At 38.3% G+C, this 15,108-nt stretch overlaps 1 protein-coding gene across 3 annotated transcripts in view; it reads right to left on the minus strand.

Annotated features, from left to right (window-relative positions):
- The window catches only part of LOC140477272 (zinc finger protein 236-like), a 167,465-nt gene that overhangs the window by 109,290 nt on the left and 43,067 nt on the right, over nucleotides 1-15,108 (minus strand). For all 3 annotated transcript variants that reach the window (XR_011960694.1, XM_072570867.1, XM_072570868.1), the window contains exons 2-6: nucleotides 12,882-13,039; nucleotides 8,917-9,081; nucleotides 7,806-7,984; nucleotides 6,565-6,692; nucleotides 2,184-2,356 (exon numbers count right to left, since the gene is read on the minus strand). Coding sequence is in view for 2 of the 3 variants with exons in the window: in XM_072570867.1 (XP_072426968.1) it covers nucleotides 2,184-2,356; nucleotides 6,565-6,692; nucleotides 7,806-7,984; nucleotides 8,917-9,081; nucleotides 12,882-13,039 (803 nt within the window). In the remaining variant the exon portion in view is untranslated. The remainder of the gene's footprint in view (nucleotides 1-2,183; nucleotides 2,357-6,564; nucleotides 6,693-7,805; nucleotides 7,985-8,916; nucleotides 9,082-12,881; nucleotides 13,040-15,108) is intronic.

Here is a 15,108-nt window from a genome sequence, read left to right on the forward strand (position 1 = left end):
ACTGCAGCAGGTTCACTCAACCCCTCCCACAGACTTATCTAAACCTGATTCTCTACCCAGCATACCTTCAAGTCTGCCAAGTCACTCTGTATCACCTTCCTGTCCATTTTATGTGGCATTTAAATTAGATCGGGAAGTTAAAACATCTGAAACTTAGGACAGCAACTAATTCTGTGTTCTCCCATTTTAGGGTTAAAAGCAATTTTGTTATATTTTCAAACAAATATCTACTCTTACTTTTTTCTTTTAATACATCTATTCTATTATCAATAATCGAGATTAATAAGTGGAATAAAATTAAACTGAATTATGTTAACAAATGAACATAAAGCGTCAGCTTAGAAATTAGCCATGTTAAGGGAGATTTTATTTATAAGTATAGCTCAAATATCAGAGGACAACGGCACTGCAATAATCTGGATTCATTTTGTCTACTAGACATTATTATATAACCTAATCAAAGCTTTTTCTGCAGTTATCTACATCATCAAAATACGTTACACAGATTGGGCTGGCTATTCAACTTGAGGGGTCAATTACAGCCTTAGGTTTTCTTCTTTCGATCAGCACAGGGAAGTTGAAAGAGACAGACCTGAAGTGAAGTAACAGTTCCCTAACCAGCCAGCAAATTATTTTCCTCCTACACTGGCATAAATATCTGTGGATCATCACTTATTTGAAAACAAGTAGTCGCATGCTGTCATGAGACTTTACTTGGAATTCCTCCCCATCTGCATTATCTCCTATAGCACTAAAACTAACTACTTGCATTTGAATCATGTCTTAGAAGTAATTAACTTGTCATAAGGCATTACATATGGCAGTCTCAAAGAAAATCTGACACTGAATCACATAAGCAGATATTAGGTGAGTTTACAAAAGGTAGATTTTAGGGACTGTCTTAGAAGGAGGAAAGCAAGATAGACAGGAGGAGGGACTTTTGGAATTTCAGAGTTCAAGAGGCAGCTGAAGTCAGACACTAATGATGGATCAGATGCTCAGGAGACCAAAATTAGAAATGGGCAGATATTCAAAGGCTCAGTGAATGATATAAATTGAGATAGGGAGAGGCAAGGTCACAGAGGGATTTGAAACCAAGGATGAAAATCTAAAATGAGGCAATGTTTAACCTGCTAACATTGGTCAGTGAGCACAGAGGTGAGAGATGACCAGGATCTGATGGGCAACTGAGGTTTGGATGTTGCCACATTTATGGAGGATAGAACTTGGAAGCTGGGTCTGGAAAACATTAGTATAAACAGTTCAAGAGGCATTAAAGGTTTTCACTCTACGACACTTCTGCTTTCCTTCAATTGATTCCTCCTATGCATCCCTAGTTTCCTTCACTTAAACGTATGCATCAATTTCCCCCAATTCTCCAGGCCCTAAGATTTGTTAATTTGCAGCATTGCTTGTTTGTGTTTCATCAAAAGACCACCACATTTAAACCAAAACAGAGGGGGAAAAAATGATCTGTCAAGTCAAGTTTCAATCTGGGATCTGACTTGTCCACGAAGAATATTATCACTTGCAATCAAAGCATAGTTGACAGCTGAGCAGCTAAAAGGAGCTTTTTAGTTGACAGAATTGAAAATGTGCAGTGTCTCAGGTTAGTTCATTCCCATTGTTACACATGGCTCCTGATTCAGGCATCAATGATTGCAGGCAGCAGAAAATTGCATGCAAGTGCATGTAAAAGGAATGTGACAATTAAAAGGAAATCTCAAAGCAGGAATGAAAAATATTCTGATAGCTTTTGAAAAAGGTGCAAAAAGGCATCTTAAATCAGTATCTTAGCAACATTGAACATGTTAATTTCATACTACATATGGAGCTTCTTTTAGGTTTTACTCTAGAACTATACAGCATATATGTTTTAGGACTCTCTACTAATCATCTAAAACTGAAAATCATGGAAATAGCAGAAGGTTAATAAGGCTGGCTGACAAACGAGAAATTAATTAATGGATAATTATCAAAATAGATAAGAAGCCCAGAAATTACCATACTTCACTGAAACATTAATAGACTGGCCAGTTTGTTTATCGTTGCAACGACAAGATGAGGTGCAGTTTCGAGATTACCAAATAGCTATACTGTAAGAAATTTAAATCACTTCAACTCTGGATGAAGTCATGGAGCCTGATTGTAACATTTACTACCCATTAAGGGAATACCAATACCTCAGTATGAACCCTCTGTATATGTGCTCGTAGATTGCCCCTCTGTGAAAAAGATGCTGGACAGAAAAGACAAAAATGGGGTTTTTCGCCTGTATGCTTGATCATGTGGATTTGTAGCGCCCCTTTCTGGTTAAAAGCTTTTCCGCAATCACTGCATTTAAATGGTCGTTCGCCTAAGTTACAGAATAAAAATGAAAGCTGGTAAGTGGCAAAATATTTGTACAAAAAAATTTTTAAATGGTACTTATTACACAATGTACTGGCAATATTTTTAGTCTAGTTAACTAATATTATAGCAATAACATGATGTGCATCAGAGCTAACTTAATGATAACAGCAAAAATAATATTGTGCTATTTCACAGAACTTTACTCAGGACACTAAATTTTCAAGGTCTCTCATTTTCCTACAAATAATTAAACACTGGCAATTGAATAGAAAATATTTACAGGCACTTGTTCAAAACACTAACTTTAACACTGTATGAAAAGGCAGATTTTAGTTTCATCAACTGTATTTAGAATAATTTTTAATTGCTTACCTCAAGTTACTGAAGTTCACATTCAACAATTAGTTGTATAATTATCATTTTACATTAGATCACTGAAAATGAGCAATAGAGCAAGGCAAATACCTTTATGGCAGATAGTAAAGTATCTGAATGATTTTTAGGTTAAGCAGTTTATAACGTTAAGAAAGATGGATAACTGCACAATGTAAATTCTAACACATTGAGTTTCTTACAAAAATACATGTATTTTTCACAACCTCAGTTAACTTTCATTTCACTCACAAATAAGTTTCATTATCCTAGATCTATCACATCATAAGCTATTTTTATTTAAATATATCCACTTACTGACAGCATAGTTAAGGTGATTCACATGTATCTTTTTTTTAAATACACAAATTGATCTCACATGGCACTGTTTTTTTTAGGAGAAAGTGAGGACTGCAGATGCTGGAGATCAGAGCTGAAAATGTGTTGCTGGAAAAGCGCATCAGGTCAGGCAGCATCCAAGGAACAGGAGAATAGACGTTTCGGGCATAAGCCCTTCTTCAGGAATGAGGAAAGTGTGTCCAGCAGGCTAAGATAAAAGGTAGGGAGGAGGGACTTGGGGGAGGGGCGTTGGAAATGCGATAGGTGGAAGGAGGTCAAGGTGAGGGTGATAGGCTGGAGTGGGGTGGGGGCGGAGAGGTCAGGAAGAAGATTGCAGGTTAGGAAGGCAGTGCTAAGTTTGAGGGATTTGACTGAGACAAGGTGGGGGGAGGGGAAATGAGGAAACTGGAGAAATCTGAGTTCATCCCTTGTGGTTGGAGGGTTCTCCGACCTCAAATTCACCTGGACCGTCTCAGACTTTCCTCCCCTTCCTAGACCTTTCCATTTCTATCTCAGGCGACTGAATCAACACGGACATTTACAATAAACTGACCGACTCCCACAGCCACCTAGATTATACCTCCTCCCACCCTGCCCCCTGTAAAAACACCATCCCATATTCCCAATTCCTTCATTTCCGCCGCATCTGTTCCCAGGAGGACCAGTTCCAAAACCGTACAACCCAGATGGCCTCCTTCTTCAAAGACCGCAATTTCCCCCCAGACATGGTCGACGATGCCCTCCACCGCATTTCCTCCACTTCCCGCTCCTCCACCCTTGAACCCCACCCCTCCAACCGCCACGAGGACAGAACCCCACTGGTCCTCATCTACCACCCCACCAACCTCCATGTACAGCGTATCATCCGCCGTCATTTCCGCCACCTCCAAACGGACCCCACCACCAGGGATATTTCCCTTCCCTCCCCTATCAGCGTTCCGAAAAGACCGTGACTCCCTCGTCAGGTCCACCCCCCACCAACCCAACCTCCACTCCCGGCACCTTCCCCTGCAACCGCAAGAAATGCAAAACCCGCGCCCACACCTCTCCCCTTACTTCCCTCCAAGGCCCCAAGGGATACTTCCATATCCGCCATAAATTCACCTGCACCTCCACACACATCATCTACTGCATCCGCTGCACCCGATGTGGCCTCCTCTATATTGGGAAGACAGGCCGCCTACTTGCGGAACGTTTCAGAGAACACCTCTGGGACACCCGGACCAACCAACCCAACCACCCCGTAGCTCAACACTTCAACTCGCCCTCCCACTCCACCAAGGACATGCAGATCCTTGGACTCCTCCATTGCCAGACCATAGCAACACAACGGTTGGAAGAAGAGCGCCTCAACTTCCGCCTAGGAACACTCCAACCACAAGGGATGAACTCAGATTTCTCCAGCTTCCTCATTTCCCCTCCCCCCACCTTCTCTCAGTCAAATCCCTCGAACTCAGCACCGCCTTCCTAACCTGCAATCTTCTTCCTGACCTCTCTGCCTCCACCCCCACTCTGGCCTATCACCCTCACCTTGACCTCCTTCCACCTATCGCATTTCCAACACCCCTCCCCCAAGTCCCTCCTCCCTACCTTTTATCTTAGCCTGCTGGACACACTTTCCTCATTCCTGAAGTAGGGCTTATGCCCGAAACGTCAATTCTCCTGTTCTTTTGGATGCTGCCTGACCTGCTGCACTTTTCCAGCGGCACATTTTCAGCACTTTTTTTTTAAACCAAGGCTTTACTTAAAATATCTGTCATCTTTTCTATCATGGATTTACAGGCCATCTCCCACTCTTAGCATTGGAACAGGAACCTCTTTTAATAGCCCTTTAAACCTAGTCTGCCTTCAATAATATTACGGTTGATCTATGGCCAAACTTCCTAAATCTCCCTTTGCCCATTTTTGCTTAACAATTGTCCGTCAGTCTCAAATATAAATTCAACAAAATACCTACTTGCACAAGTTCCAAACTTTCAGCACCTGTATGTAAACGTGTTTCCTAATTTGACCTCTAAAAGATTTGGTTCGAAGTTTTAGGCTATGTCTTTTTGATATGAACTTACCTAGATTTCTTTCTTTTGAATATTCATTCACAACCATGCTCCTTTATCATGAAGAAAGCCAGTCTATACAGTGTATTTGAAGACTACTGCAATGTGAATCAGAGAAAAACTGAGTGCTGGGATAGAAAGTGGAGTGGGATGGAGTCAGAATCCTGGGGCTATGAAGCAACACAAATCTAGGAGTTTGTCTCCAATAAATATGCAGCTTAATGTATCTGCAGCTTAGGCATCAGTTTAGATTTTTTTTAAGATTAGATTCTGTACAGTGTGGAAACAAACCCTTCAGCCCAACAAGTCCACACAGACCCTCCGAAGAGTAACCCACCCAGACCCATTTCCTGCTGATGAATGCACTTAACATTACGGGCAATTTAGCATGGCCAATTCACCTGACCTGCACATCTTTGGACTGGGAGGAAACCAGAGCACCCAGAGGAAACCCATGCAGAATGTGCATGGGGAGAATATGCAAACTCCACAAGCAGTCGCCCAAGACTGGAATAGAACCTGGAACCCTGGTGCTGTGAGGCAGCAGTGCTAACCACAGAGCCACCATGTTTAAGACATCCAGATATTTAGCTGCAACACAGAATTGCAAAGGACAGATGCTTTGATCAAAAGGACTGGAAGGTGGGATGAGAAAAGAGTCTCACGCTGGGAAAAATAGTACTTCAGGTCTGGAAAGGATAGGACCTGTGAAAGAATGGGAATGGAGCGAGGGTGGATGGTGGTTTGACCTGCAAACACATAGCAAAGCTTATAGAGTAAGCCAGAAGCAGACTTTGAGGAGAAACAAGATACAGATGTTCTCACCTCTGTTGGTGGAGACCAAATCTAAAAAGGTCCACAAATATTGGACAGTCACTAATAAATGTGAAAGGGAAATCAGGAGAAATTCTGATAACCTAGAGTGTGCTGAGAATGTGAAAGATATTAACACGTGAGGCAAAAAGGGACAAATATATTTAAGGAGAAGCTAGGTGATTAAAGTGGGAAAAATGAATAGATGTTTAAGCTAGCATGATTAAAATAAATTGGAGGTTTATGTGAAGTATAAGGCCACTGACATGGGCTTTTTCTATGTTATACATTCCATGTGCTAAAGGCAATACATTTACAGTCATTTGACTATTGTAGGCATTCAATACAAAATGTGCAAATAATCCTTTACTTTTTTTTTCTAAGAACAGTTATCCAATAGTAATTCAGATTTTGAAATTTTGAAGACCCTCATTAATGCTTTAAAACAACTACTTATTTGCATTAACCAAGGACGAACATTTCACAGACACAAGCTGACGACCATGTATAACCCATTCCTAAAAAGCAATATTTTCTTTTACTGTGCACATAAAATGATTGAAAAAGCAATTATATAAATGATCTGAGTAAAAGGCATAAACAGACTTAAATTAGCTTCAACAGTATACCTCACCTGTATGTATTCTGATGTGTCGAATCAACTGACTAGGCTTTTGAAAAGTTTTTCCACAATGTTCACAACGATGAGAGAAGCCTGATCTATCAACATGTCGTTTGTATTGTTTGGTACACAGCGATGACCTGACAATCAAGAGGTACAAAACATTGATTAATAGCATTCTGAAGTTTGTGTAACATTTTGCAGAAAAACAATATTCAGCATTCACCACCTATGTCACATTCCTAAGCAATTACATGTCACAGCATTTTTTATATTTGGGTTCTTATTCCAGCTAGAATTCAAATTTGAAAGTTCTAATGCTTATGCAACTCCAACGCTCCATAATTTCTCTCCATGAAATTCTCCCACCCCACTCTTCCTTCAAAATATTCCTTAAAACCTATTTCTCTGACCAAGCTTTTTGTCACTTATATGGCTTGGTAACAAGCTTTGTCTGATTAATGTTCACATAACAGCATGAAGAATGTTTTATTAGATTAAAAGACGTTATATAAAAGCAAGTTGTTGCTGTATAGAGTTTAGAAATTTCAACAACACAGCAGTTAGTTCTGGGCCATCTCCCTTTTTTTGTTTGTTTAAAGACTATAAGCACAACACAAATAAGAAACATCTGATGGTGAAGAATCACATCTCATAAGGATTTGATCAATTTCTCTTGACTCCAACAAAAGAAAACCCAGGTCAGATCTCTTTCTGTTATGCAATCTACCCTGCTAAATGCTTCCTTCTGCACTCTGCTCACAGTGATGCTCAATGCCAAGTTGTCAATCAACTTTGAGTTTTGATTTACTGACCTTGCATTGGCAATTAATGAAATTTTACTGCTAGCAGTAACATACTTAAAATGAATACTTCAATGCGATTAGTTTAAAATTGTTTCTCCATCAACTTCTGATTACTATTTCTGCAGCCATAAATGGAAGGCACTTTCATACTACTGCTGATAAAATAAGCATTCCCCACTCTCCTAAAATTAAAGCTAGATTTGAAGGATGGCGTAGAATCATGATTTGAAACAAACAGACAGGTTTTAATCAATCATTCAACTACAAACAACGATCCCCTTTCTCCTCCCACCTCACATTACTTAGTTTCCAGTAATCAATTATTTCAATAAGTATTTGGATATTTCAGTACCTCATCACTTCATTACAATTCACTTGAATTTGTGGAGCACTGCCAGAAATCCACACTGACTAAACAATGCACCTTTGTTTCAAAACCTTACATACCTAACCCTGTAGTGTGATTTCATATGTTCTCGTAGCTGAGAAAGTCTTTCAAATTCCTTAGTGCAAATCTTGCAGTTGTGTACTCGGTTTCCATTTAGCTCCTGCCTATGTTCTTCCAAGTGCCTGCTAAGTTGGCTCTGCAGGGTAAATTCGTCTCCACATTCTGTACAGATCAGGTTCTACCACAGGAGAAAATTAAGTCAAGCCATTAGAAGCTATATCAACATCTGCACATCGAAAGTTTTTGAGTTTGCAGCCTTGAATAAGTTCACAATGTTGGCCAGGTAATTGATAAAATTTGCTATTCTGCCATAAAAACAGAAATATTTTTTAAAAACAGTTTATTCTTACAAATTCTTCCAATTCTCAATGATTAGCATGCCAGTAAACAGGACAGGCTGCTGCAATTCTATAGTCAATTACTTTCCACTAAGATTTCAATCACTGGAAATAAGTGCGTGCCAATAATTAAACATTGTATGAGTTAATCGGACCTTGCATATCCTGACACAGCAAACAGACAATAAAAAATGTTAATTGATTAACCAAATGTCTATTATAAGTATAGATATTTTACATTTCTAGTATTCCTTTAATAATTTTATAAACTACTGAAGACAATAAGTTGTAAAATAATGTCTTGCACAAAATGATGTTGCACTTTTGACATGCAACAACCTTAAAATGCTGGATGATTGAGAGGAGCAATGGCTAAGCATATTTGAATATTTAAAAAAACGTTTCCCTGAACAAACTGTTCCTAAACTCTTAAGTTGCACATTACATGGTATAAAACTTTCTTGTCCTTACAAAATGAAAAATCATCCAATTTACCACAAGCATCGCTACAGACGATCATAATCCTGTAAAACAGTTGTTCAATTAGTTTCTTTGAAACATTCAACACTTCTTTTTCTGTCAGTTTCAAAACTTATTAAGAACTGGATAAATTTATATTCACATCCTTTCAGCAAATTGTTTTCTGGTTTGTTTAAATGGCATTTTCTAGTTTATCATAATTTTTTGGCATAAAGAAAGTAAAGAAATAGGGTTCATTTTAGATTTGACTGGGTTTAAAGGACAAGTTGATTAAAAACAGTAAAAGACTTACTTCTTCTTTTTCATGGAGCATGATGTGAGCTTTAAGGCTGGCCACACGGGAGAACTTCTTGCTGCAGACAGGACAAGTCGGGTCAATTGCATTGTGAGTAGCTTTGTGCAATATGAGATTAATCTCCATATTAAAGGATGTTGAGCATTGGTCACATCGGTAAGGCTGCATTAACAGACAAAGCAAAAATGTAATGAGTTTCAAAGTTTTAAAAATGTATGTAACTTTTCTTAGCTAACACAGAGCCATCAAATAATATCAAACATTGCACACATTTACAGCTTTTCAAATATTTCACCTTGGATCTGAATGGTATTTTTGCTGTGAGTAGCCAATAATTAACAGTTCTTTGCACTTATTAGTAGTGCCACAAAACTCTGGCCTTTATTTTGAGTGGGTTGGACTGTAAGAGTACGAAAATCTTGCTGCAACTCGAGAAGGTACTGATGAGACCACATCTGAGAGCAGTTTGGCACCTCACATTGAAGTGAAGATATTATTTCATTGGGACCGCTCAGAGAAGGTTTACCACGGTCATCCCTGGTGTGGTCAGCTTGTTTTACGAGCAAAGATTAAACAGGTCTAGGTTCTGCTCATTGGAATTTAAAAGAATGAGAGATGATTTCATGGAGACATATAGGTTTCTTAAGGGGCTTGATATATATTTAAGGGTGAGATAGGTAGATTCTTGATGAGTAAAGGAATTGAGGATTATAGGGAAAGGGCAGAAAAGTGGATGTGAGGCATGTTGAATTAAACACTATTTAATTGAATGGCCGAAGAGGCTCAAAAGGCTGAATGCCTACACCTGCTCTTATTTCTTATGGATATGCATAGGAACAGGAGTATGTCATTCAGCCCATTATACCTTGTGTGTGTGTGCGTGTGTGTGTTGTGAGAGAGTGAGTGTGAGAGAGAGACAGAGAGGGAGAGAGAGAAGCTAATGGAGAGGTTAACTCTTTGTCGTCTGATTTGAATGTACACTTGCTTGTCAGGGACTGAATTGTTTGTGCATTGTTCCCTGGAGCTCAAGATCTAGGAAGGTTATGAATTTAATGTGCATTTTAGGAATCTAAGATGATTTTTTTAAAAAGCCATTTTGTAGGACAATGATACAGGGCATGTTAGCTGAGCAAGGTTACCTCATGACCTTTTCCACATAGTTTACACTTGTCTCTCATTGTGATGTACTGTTAAAAGGGAAAATTATCTAGCCAAAGCAATTGGCCATTTGGCCTGGCTTAATCAGGGTTTCCCATTCTGATGTGCATGTAGTTTAATTAGTCAAGTGAATTCAAACCTGTAAATTGGCTTCTCTTCCTCTACAAATTTTTGCCATTTTATTGCTGCTTATCTGATTAAGGATGTGTGTGTTTTTGTAATCTCAATACGAATTTCTCTATAAAGACAGCTTGTTTGCAGCAATAAGGGGAGTAGCCTGAGAGAGCTCTTAGAGGTAAGAGCTGGCGCCACTACTCTGTTAATGGTTTTAAAACCTTAACTCAAGCCTGGCTTGAAGGTTATAGTGTAACATTGATGCCATTGGTAAATAAATGTAATAATTTAAACTAAACAACTGTCTGTAAATTTTGTATTCCAGACTACCACAAGAGTACGATCTCCAGGACGAACCAAGAGAGGCTTACAGGTCAAGTCCATTAGGGATTCCCTGAGCCATCTCGAATAGGTACTTTAACAAAACAGGCAGTCATAAGCTGAATTCCACTTCTGATACTACTACATTTGGCCCAGTGAAACAGAATTATCACTGAAGCTGTCATAAAAGGCTTGAAGGAAAGTAGATGGCATGGGCTCTCTCGAAGCACACCCTAGCAGCTATGACTTGGAACAGATATCAGGCCACTTAACGACAGGTGTTTCAGACACAAGTGAAGAAAGCTTAATTTGCCCTTGTCCCGTATGGAGATAAGCATGTTTCCTGTTAGATACACTTCCTGGCATCTATTCTGCAACTTAAGAGATCATGTAGTGAGTGAAGAAGCAGGCACAATTTTTAGGCCCAGGTTTTATTTTTCTATTATTCTTCCATCTTTGCACTTTTCTTCCATAAGTAGGAGTATGATGATTTAAAATTTCACCAAACTTTCAAAAGTGAGTACATAACATTAAGCTTCCTTGTATAATTTAAATCATTAATGTTTTTTTTAGCATAACAACATAAGAAAGCATGAAATAACACAAGACCATTCTGTTACCTAGTTCACTCACTGCAGATATCACGTGATCTATCCAGTCATGCAACTGTCACTTAGCTATTCAAATCTTCCGATAGAATGCTTTTTGGTCTCAAGCAGATATTACACATTCCTATATCTTCTTTATGAAAGATGTCAAGCCCAGTTCACTAATATTAACCACAATAACTATCACATCTCATGCTGTATTCAACCATCTGGTGACATGTGGCACATTTCCAACCAGATTTTTGTGGGGTTAATCAATACTGTATCAGAAGATTTATTAGCTGTTTGTCCTATGCGTCAACTAGCCTTTGGACAAAACAAAAGGCAATTCTAATATCTTGTCTCATATGGTGCCAGAATGGCAACCTATTTAAACCAAGGTAGAGATGTCTCTGAACCCCACCACCTTCCATTCCCATCCAAATTACCCTGCCCTGCAACCAGGACCCTTAAATAATCAATTAAGGGCCTATTCCCATCTCACTATGATTATCTCAGCTCCAGGCAGGACAAATGAACAGTTATTTCAAAATAAAGAACTTGCTGAAGAAACTCAGCAGGTCTTGCAGTATCTGTGGAAAGAGATAGACAATTTTTTGGGTTCAATATGACTTCTTTTGAACAGTTAGCTTTGGTCTTTGGTCATCTTCCTGATATCATATACAATACTTCTTTAAACCATTTCATGCAATCACTTTCAGACATCCAGCCTCTCTCATTAATAAAGATGACAACACCATTCTGAAATTCCTCGTTGAGAAAGCTTTGTACTTGAAGATCAGCTTTAATCTTATGTCATCTACCATGCAAGATGGGACGTGTATGAACCAAGTCTTCTCATAATGAATGGTCTTCAAAAGGATGTTTTTTTCAGCAAACTCGGTTGCATGCTTGCTAGCGCATTGAAGGTATTTTCAAATGCAGGACAATTAATATGCTTACTTTTGATGTTAGATGATAAAATGGTGGAATTCGATGATTTCTTTACTGTGTTAAGGTGGCAGACATTTTGAAATTTTCATTTTCATTAAATCATACCTTTTCATGTACCTGTGCACCACATGTCATTAGACCTGAATTTTGAAATACAATCTTTCTCTGTTTCTCAGAGCGCAGACTATGGTGGCTCCACAACTGACAACATGATCATCTTGCTCTTGTTCATTAATCTATTCTGCCATTTTTGTCTCCAGTCTAAAATTGAGCTACGCACTTGCTATTTTTTCTTGAAGGCATCATGAAAGATCATGTGGTACACATCGGTTTTGTCAATTAGTTGGCGATTGTAATTAGACTTGGCACAGGAAATAGCCAAAAGGCCTTTAAATTAATTAACTGATATAATTATTGCCAAGTAATTAATAATCACACTAAGATTTGATCCACAAAAAACCTTGAACTGCCTTCCACCACTTTTGCTGGACAGCTGAATTGGGTAAAAGTGGATTGATCTTGGCTTTGATGCCTTTTTTGGTTAAAAAGCCTACCAACTCTCTGCATGTGAAAGCCAAGGCTTAATAACTAATATATTACATATTCATCCATATATACCCATTGAAAATAATGTTAATCTTGTGTAAAAGCTGATGGATGCAATGACTTCTGGCTTGAAGGAATATAATTTCTCATGTACCCCATATAAGTTTATTTTATCTTGAGTAATTGGTATTAATGAGATTTTTTAACGATTATGTTTAAAGAATGTTGCTATATTTGAGGATTTTTGAAGCCTTCCAAAAGTATAGAAAGAAGGCTGCTTACCTTGTCATTTTCCTCATGCTCCCGGATATGGCGCTGCAATTGATTATATTTGGGAAATGTTTGGAAACAAACATCGCATTTATGAGCACCATGGTATTGAGATTCCTGGGGCTCAAGAAAACCATTTGCATTGTCTGCATTCAGCTGCAGTAAATTATCTGTAAAAGTGAAGCAAAAAAAACGTGAGATGCGTTCACATAAATACATAATATACTCTCGTAAAATGTTTATTTGATGTAATGTCATTAATATGACAAAACCATAAGCTAAAGAACTGTTCTGACCAAAGATTTGTCCTGATGGAGGTATGCCCAGACTTACTGGGTAAACTCTATAACTACTCCACTTTTCAAAATATAAAGTCAGTCTTTTCTCCAGTCACTCATTTCTGACCCATTTTTCTCCCCTTCCTTCCCCCTCTCTCAAAACCATTAAATAATTCCAGAGCACACACCCATTTAAAAACCCTAAATAGTCATGTAAATAAGCTAGAGGTTTTGGGCAATGTCAAAGACAAGTGCCAATGTTCTAACTTCTGCACATGCATTTTCAGAAAGAAGGAAGTGGGTGGCAAAGCAATGATTGAGACCAATTGTAGTGCTACAATAACTGGGAGAAGCAAATGCAAAAATAAGACGTATCTAATTTGGATCATTTAACCAGCTAACCTACAATAAACAACAAAGCTCTACTACGATAACTGGTCTTGTCTTGCTCATTAAGATATGACTAAAAAGGATTAATGATTAGGCTTTTATTGTCACACAAGTCACTTATAAATGTGATATAAACATAAAATTGAAACAAGGTTTAAATAACAGGTCCTATTTGTCAACCTGATGGTTTTGAATATTTTATGATATACTTTGCACTAGGGTATTTTAATAATCAAACCGATCACAAGACAAAAAACACCTTGGCCAATTGAATGCAACTTATATTTTACTCAATGATTAGAGATTGTACAACAGCCATTTATAAAAATATAAAAAATATGTAAGTTACAACATGGAGACAGATAGTTTGGTCCAATGAATCTAGACCATGGATGAGTCAACAATCTCTGTTATTTGGTCTTTGATTCCCATTATAAGCTTCATTTTCATGCTACTGCCTATATATCCCACTTGCTTAAACTGAGTCATGGTATGTGAAAGCATGACATCCTGAACTCTCTGACATCCTCAGTCATGCTTTTGTTAATACTACCCTGTTTCTTCAATGCTTCCCTTGATGGTTTGCAATCCTTCATGCTCGATTAACTGCCAGCTCAGAATAAATAAAACTCTACCTCATCTATCACCATCATCCACACGAACACAGAAGATCTCATCCGCCCGCTTCATATTCTTGCATTGCCTCCCTTAACACTCCCATCGAGTCTTTAAGTGTAACTTAAACTCAAAACTTTCTGAGTCAGCCATAAGTGCTAGTAAGCCAAAGCTGAAACCATCATCCAACTATCAGTGGCAGAACCTTCAGCTTATTCATACTCTAACTTTGCTGTTTATCCCTCCACTTCTCTAGTTGCCTCTTTAAAAAGTTCATTTCCTATCTTTGAGGCCAAGTCTTAATCACCCATGCGAATTCCTCTCCTATTACTTGGCACCTGTTGCATTTACTTCCTTTCCCCTCTATGAAAGATATGAGCATATATTCTACAGTAAAAAGCTATTAAATGCATACAAGTTATTGCATTAAGGAATATCACATAAAATTAATGGTGTTTCACATTTGTCTAGAAATAGAAGTTCATGTAGATTCCAAGTTGTTTAAACTAAGACAAAGAAATTGATAAAATTAATTTGCCTACAACTGAGGTAACATGGCACTGTTCCAAGCATAAACTCTTCACAGGAACACAGTAGGTGAGGTAAAGCAATTGTTAGATTTGTTCAAAGTCTCAAAGACAAGATTAAAAAAAACACAGCAACGGTCTCTGACATATCTATATTTGCAAAATCCATCCAACATCCAATTGGAGGCAACACTAAAAATAAATTTCAATGAATGAATATTTGGAATACTGAACTAAAACATACAAGCAGATTTTAAATACACGATGACAAACCCTAAATCAGACTGCAGATTCCTCATAGTTAAGCCATAGAATTATAGAACGCTACAGTGTTGAAGCAGGCCATTCACCCATAGAATCCACACCGACCCTCTGAACAGCATCCCAGCCAGACCCACCCAACCCCTGTAACGCTGCATTTCCCACATG

Source organism: Chiloscyllium punctatum, chromosome 5, assembly GCF_047496795.1.
Source record: "Chiloscyllium punctatum isolate Juve2018m chromosome 5, sChiPun1.3, whole genome shotgun sequence".
Classification (NCBI taxonomy): Eukaryota; Metazoa; Chordata; class Chondrichthyes; order Orectolobiformes; family Hemiscylliidae; genus Chiloscyllium; species Chiloscyllium punctatum.